The 6957-nt window shown below is 45.6% G+C and overlaps 1 protein-coding gene across 1 annotated transcript in view; it reads right to left on the reverse strand.

Moving 5' to 3' along the window:
• SERINC5 (serine incorporator 5) overlaps window positions 1-6957 on the reverse strand; it is a 148690-nt gene that overhangs the window by 66293 nt on the left and 75440 nt on the right. The window contains exon 2 of the mRNA XM_011992213.1: window positions 4936-5103. Coding sequence (XP_011847603.1) covers window positions 4936-5019 — 84 coding nt within the window. The 5' untranslated portion in view covers window positions 5020-5103. The remainder of the gene's footprint in view (window positions 1-4935; window positions 5104-6957) is intronic.

The raw sequence follows: 6957 nt of genomic DNA on the forward strand, positions 1-6957 counted from the left end.
AGAAAGTGGGGGCTGCACAGGTCACCCATCCTTCCTTCTCCAGTACAGGTTTTAGTGGCCCCTACTCCCTAGGAAACAAAAACTTTCCTTTCTCCTCCCTCCCTAATCACCCATGTGGCTTCCCAGGGTGCCTAAATCTGAATCTTCCTCAAACACAGAAGTTACACCTTGACTTAGCAGTTTGGGTCGGCAGGCTTTACTTTTTTGCCCACTTTTTTTCCCTTTGCATTCTACGTTCTAAAATGGACCCTTTTTTTTTTTTTTTTTTTGAGACGGAGTGTCACTCTGTCACCAGGGCTGCAGTGCAGTGGTGCAATCTCGGCTCACTGCAACCTCCGCCTCCTGGATTCAAGCAACTCTCCTGCCTCAGCCTCCCAAGTAGCTGGGACTACAGGCGCGTGCCACCACACCAAGCTAATTTTTGTATGTTTAGTAGAGATGGGTTTTCACCACATTAGTCAGGATAGTCTGGATCTCTTGGCCTTCTGATCCGCCCGCCTCAGCCTCCCAAACGGCTGGGATTATAGGCGTGAGCCACCACATCCAGCCCTCTAAAATGGATTTTTAATCCCCCAGGTATCAAATCTCATGAGTGTGTACCTGCTTAAACGACATGGTTAATAACAAGAATGACCTGCAAAATAAATAGCCCTTATGTTTTGAGATAGGGAAATGCTCCAAGAGAAGACAGAATCATGCCTTATTCAACCAGCACAGTCGAGCTTTCTCTGAGCCAAAGTTCTCCCGGGAAAGAAGAGTTTCCCTAAAGAAAAGAAGCACAACAAAGTCTGGCCCAGCATCCCTTGCAGTCTCCAAACTTAAACACAGGCCACATTCTGAAACCAAGGCAAAAACTGGAAATAACTGACAAGGGAGCTGCCCTTGCGCTCCTAACCCACATACCAAAGGCCCACGCGACTCTGGCAGAACGCTGGGTAGGAGGCACTTACACACTCCCATCTGGGCCGTTACAAGCATGCAGTTCTTTCTCCTCTTCCAGTCACAGTCTCAGGCACTTCCACGGCCAACAAAGAGGGGGTGAGGACTCCAGCAGGAGCCCAGTGTGCATCCCCACAAGGGGACCTTTCAACCTCCGCCCGCAAGCACCGCCTGAGGATGAAGTCAGCCTCTCTTCTGCAGGCCACGAAACAAGCTGACTTTGTGGCCAGACGGCCAGCCCCCTTGTGAGGCGCTGAAGCTGGAAAAGGATTGGTTTCACCCACGGGGATCTCATTCCCTATGCAGGACACCCAGCCAAACCATTTGTAAATATGTACATTCAGGGGACAGGCATAGAAACATTTACAAGAGCCTCTGTGAGGGACATCAGGGTTGCCCTTTCCTCTCTTCCTCCCTCTCTCTGTTCGCTGACCATAAGTCACCCTGTGCCCACTGCCACCACCACCTCCAGGCTCACCTCCCAAAATATCTCCCCCTGCTTCCATGATGATAGCCTCCTGCTCCAAAATCTCTAATGGCTTCCCACTTACCACAGACCATGTTCAAACACTTCACCTTGGCACTACAATTCCTGCAAGATGTGGCCATTTCACCTCCCCTCTCCTCTTGGCCCTTCTCTACGTGCCTCTCCCTCCTCTCTAGTCACACAGCCTCGTAGCTAACAACACATTCAGACCAGGTTCAAATCCCAACCCCACCATTTAATAGCTGAAGATCTTGGGTGTGGTACTTAAATGGCTGGATATTTCAGTTTCCTCATCCGTAGGGCAGGGGTAATGCTAGTACCTACTGTTCAGGTGAGTACAGTGCTGACGAAGTAAGAAAATACAGGTAAAGTGTTCAGAATAAAACCTGACACATGGTATCACTCAATAATTAGCTATTAAAATACTTATTATTTTACCCCTACAAGTCACTTATTTCACGAAGCCTTTCCTAGCAACACCAGTGAACATCCTCTGTTTCTCAAATGTTCCGTAACCATCAGAAAGCATAAATACTGACTGGAATTGCTAGGAACTGTTTCATGGGGCAGGTTTCTTGGATGGTAATCAGGTGTTAATATTATCATTATGAAATTCATGTCCTAAAACACATACCAATGGCTCCCAAATTATCTCTCCCTCTAATGTCTCAATAAATTCACTACTGAGGGATACTACCTATTTGTATAGTAACAGATTTTGTTTTTTTGGATGCAGGGCTTAATTCTATTAAAGAATAGAAATTTATTAAGGGCAGGGATCACACTACATCCAGTGCACACCAGAGTTCCCACCATAGTACCACAGTGGATCATTAAGCCACCTTAATGGATTCAGAAAATCAACCTTGTTGAATTTACAAAGAGAATACTGTATTACTTAAAAAAAAAAAAACAAAAGTAGTACATGGAAGATTAAGTGGACGCTCAGAATAAGAGTTAAAACCTGCCCTTTCAGATAGAAAAATTAGCCAGCATGGTGGCTCACGCCTGTAGTCCCAACTACTCAGAAGGCTGAGGCAGCAGGATCGATTGAGCCTGGGAGGTCAAGGCTGCAGAGAGCCATGATTGTGTCGCTGCACTCTAGCTTGCGCAACAGAGCGAGACTCTTACTAATTTCTGCCTTGTTTTAGACCTTTGAAGACTTCCTAACTTCTCTTCTGAATTATAAGCTCCATTTCTCCCAAGTTTGAACACCCCACGGCTCGCACTACAGTGTCTTACTGAGGACTGAACCAATGTTTCAAGCAGAGGGGAACCCAAATTCCACTGTAGTATCCACTATATCCAAGACCATACAACCATAATTATAAAGGCACTATGCAACAGAAAGCTTCAGAGGGCCTATTTTAATGAATAAGAATATACAAAGTCCTGTTAAGAAAATGGTTGTTTTGAAATATTGGAGTGTATTTAAAATAGCCCTAGTTTCAAGGCCAGGCATGGCGGCTCACACATGTAATCCCAGCACTTTGGGAGGCTGAGGCAGGCAGATCACTTGAGATCAGGACCAGCCCAGCCAACATGGTGAAACTCCATCTCTACTAAAGAAGGATACAAAAATTTAGCCAGGTGTGGTGGCACGTGCCTGTAATCCCAACTACTCAGGAGGCTGAGGTGGGAGAATTGCTTGAATTCGGGAGGTGGAGGCTGCAGTGAGCTGAGCTGAGATCACGCCATTGAACTCCAGCCTGGGCAACAGAGCAAGACTCTCCATCCACCCCCCAACAGAAAAATCAATCAATCAATAAAAAAATAAAATAGCCCTAGTTTCAGCACAGGTTGGGGCGAACATTTGCTCAGGTGTTGCCCTAGGCAATGTCATCCCTACTATGGGCAGCTCCATCAGAGCCTGCTCCGGACTTCCCTCCGCCTCCTCACCTGTTCAGCTGGGAAGATGCAGTGCGGAGTGGTCAGTGTGCAAGGGGAAATGGCATTTGGACAGCAAGGCTTTCCTCTCCCTCTATCTCTAGAATAAGAGCTGCCCCAAGGGAACATGCCTGCTGCTCTCTCTTCCTGGCAAACTGCGCCCTTGCAAAGAAGTCTGCCCTTCCCGGGCACTGATGGTGCCCTGCTGGGTAAGTCTGAGTCATTTGGGGGTTCAGTAAAAGCCTGCTTCCCTGCAGATATGAGCCACAGAGTCTCACATCAGTTTTATGAGGAATAAAGGTGACGTTTGGCAACCTGCTGACATCTTAGTCTTCTTTGTCAATTTGCTTAGAACCCAGGAGGCAAAGAATGGTGTTATTTCTTGGGCTCTCTCAAAATCCCCACCACATTCCCCTGTGATCTAAGAGGACTACTATGGGGGAAAAAAGGAAATTCAAGAAAAAGAGGTCCCGCATGTATCTCTACCAGCATCACACACCAGGCCTACTTCTGACCAAAGAATGGCTGAAAATCCACCCCTCACCCACGAAGACACCACTCACCCTACAAGCAACCTGTCTAGAAAGGTGGAAAATGCTCCATTCCCCATTCCCCATTATTTGTGAGAATATCTAAGCTTTATCATACTTCCCATATAGGCCAAATTAAGTGTTTCAGCTGCTATGTGAAATCCTGGCAGCTGGCCAGGCACAGTGGCTCACGCCTGTAATCCCAGCACTTTGAGAGGCCAAGGTGGGTAGATCACCTGAGGTCAGGAGTTCAAGACCAGCCTGGCCAACGCGGTGAAACCTTGTCTCTAATAAAGCTACAAAAACTAACTGGCCATGGTGGCAGGCACCTGTATTCCCAGCTAATAGGGAGGCTGAGGCAGAAGAATCGCTTGAACCTGGGAGGTGGAGGTTGCAGTGAGCTGAGATCAGGCCATTGCACTCCAGCCTGGGTGACAAGAGCAAAACTCTGTCTTAAAAAAAAAGAAGACAAAAATCCTGGCAGCCATCCTATAACAAAGGAAAAGGACAGAAGTGTACAAGAAAAGATTGTATATTTCATCAGGAACAGCTACAAACAAGGCTAAGATAAAATACATAATTGTCTGACAAACAGACGATTGTGATGGACAATGACGTGTCCATGATGCATCCAATGATTGATGGACAACGATGGACAATGGGGACTCAGGGGTTGTAGGGCTGGATGATGAGAGGCTGCCTGGTGGGTACAACGTGTGTTGCTCCCGGGATGGAGGCACCAAAGGCCCTGACTTCACCACAAGGTAATATATCAATGTAGCAAAATTGCACTTGTACCCCATGAATCTACACAGATGTTTTAAAATTTAAAAATTAAAAGAAGAATTCTCCACCAAAAGCATCAGATAGCATCTACACTACTACTAAAGATCAAGCTGTTGATTGGTTTTCCTGTTTAGCCAGAAGGCACTGGATCCTGGAAAACATAGAGCAGGCTTCAAGAAGGTTCAAGGAAACCAGGTATACCCCAAAACACAGGGGGGTACATGGGCGCCATCCTCTAAATCATGTGTTTCCCACACACCCTCATCAAACATCGGAAATAGGCGAGCTGAACACGGACAAACTTACGTGCTCTTTCATCTTGTGAGCCACAGTTGTTGACATCATGATGCAGCAGAGGACGACGACCAGAATGAAGTAGAGGGCGTACATGAAGCGGGTGCTCAGGGACTGCCGAATCCTGGGGCAGCAATCACAGCAGAGAGAGCAGCCTGCAGACCCACAGCAGCAGGCCAGCTAGAAAAGGAACAGAAGGCATCTGCTTAGAGCATGATACTGCGAGAGAATAAGAAATATGGCCAGGCACTGTGGTTCATATCTGGAGTCCCTGCTACTCGGGGGGCCGGAGGATCACTTAAGACTAGGATCGCTTGAGACCAGAGTTCAAGTTTAGCCTGGGCAATATAGCAAGAACCTGTCTCTAAATATATATATTTATTTTTTTATATATATAAATATGTGTATATATATTTTATATATGTGTATATATTTATATATAAACGTGTATATATAGACAAGCTCTATCTAATGTATATTTTATATACACATACATACATACACACACACACACATATATATATATATATTTTTTTAAACAAGGCCCAGTGCAGTGGTTCACACCTTTAATCCCAGAGCTTTGGGAGATCAAGGTGAGAAGATTGCTTGAACCCAGGAGTTTGAGATCAGCCTGGGCAACACAGCAAGACCCCATCTCTTACAAAAATTTTTTCCTTTAATTAGCCACAAACCTGCAGTTCCAGCTACTTGGGAGGCTGTCTCCAAGAAAAACATGACCGGGAAAAAAGAAAAAAATCATATTAGGTTGGTGCAAAAGCAATTGTGGTTTTTGCCATTACTATATATATATGTGTGTGTGTGTGTGTGTGTGTGTGTATCTCTCTCTATATATATATATGAAATTTGGTCTGATGCAAGAGCGTCTGGAATTTCCAGAGTGATAGAGGTTAACAGGAGAGAATTTCGTTACTGATGCTCTTTTTCAATCATACCAGAGCTTGTACTAATGAGGCAACTCTTCCTGGGCCCTTCGATAGCTTCAGGATGGAAGGCTGGCTATATTAGTGGAAACAACCAAGTGGTTTAGAGGGTTGGAACTTTCATGAGCACACACCTGGGCGGGGACTGGAGACTGAGCTAATTACCAATAGCCCACGATTTAAATCAGTCACATGTACATAATGGTGCCTCCATAAAAACCCTAATCAATGGGATTCAGACCTTCCAGTTTGATGAACACATCCATGTGCCGGGAGGGTGGTGTACCCCAACTCCACGGGAACGATGCTCTGGTGCTTGGGACCCTTCCAGACAGCGCCCTGTGTACCTTTTCATCTGGCTATTCATTTGTATCCTTTATAATAAACTGGTAATCACCAGTAAAGAGTTTTCCTGAGTTATGTGAGCCATTCTAGCTAATTATTGAACCTAAAGAGGGCGTGAACCCCTGACTTACAGCTGGTCAGTCAGAAGTACGGGAGACCTAGATTTGCAATTGGCATCTGAAATGGGAAAAGTCTTGTGGAACCGAGCCCTTAACCTGTGGGGTCTGTGCGAACTCTAGGTAGCTAGCATCAGAACTGAATTAACTTGTGGGATGCCCAGTTGGTGTCCTGTACTGCGTCACACCACTTTACCAATGTATTCACACAGGCCTTCTGCAGGTTGACCTTCCAAGCTACAAGATGACCATTCTTCCCAGGTACCTTGACCATATGGCATGCAGGAACAGTTCGGTGTGTGAACAAAGCTTTCATCGGAATTGTTCTGGTGCTATCTTTAATGACAACCATCAACAGTTTGGGAGATGCCCAATTATTACACAGAAAAGGCACAGTTCATCTGAAGTATTATAATCATGACTCTTAGACAAAAAGATTTCTAGAATCAGCTAAGAGCAAGAGAAGAAGCCAAGAACTAGTAAACAAAGTGGGAAGAACATGAAAAACAAAAAGTTGGGCCCAAGAAAGTGAGGGAGAAGAAAAGGAAAAATCAGTTAGGCAGACAGCTAAGGTTAGTCCTCAGAGATACAGCCTAAAAATCAGCTACACGTACAAATAGAGCTGCCTGGGG

Source organism: Mandrillus leucophaeus, unplaced genomic scaffold (assembly GCF_000951045.1).
Source record: "Mandrillus leucophaeus isolate KB7577 unplaced genomic scaffold, Mleu.le_1.0 Scaffold407, whole genome shotgun sequence".
NCBI lineage: Eukaryota > Metazoa > Chordata > Mammalia > Primates > Cercopithecidae > Mandrillus > Mandrillus leucophaeus.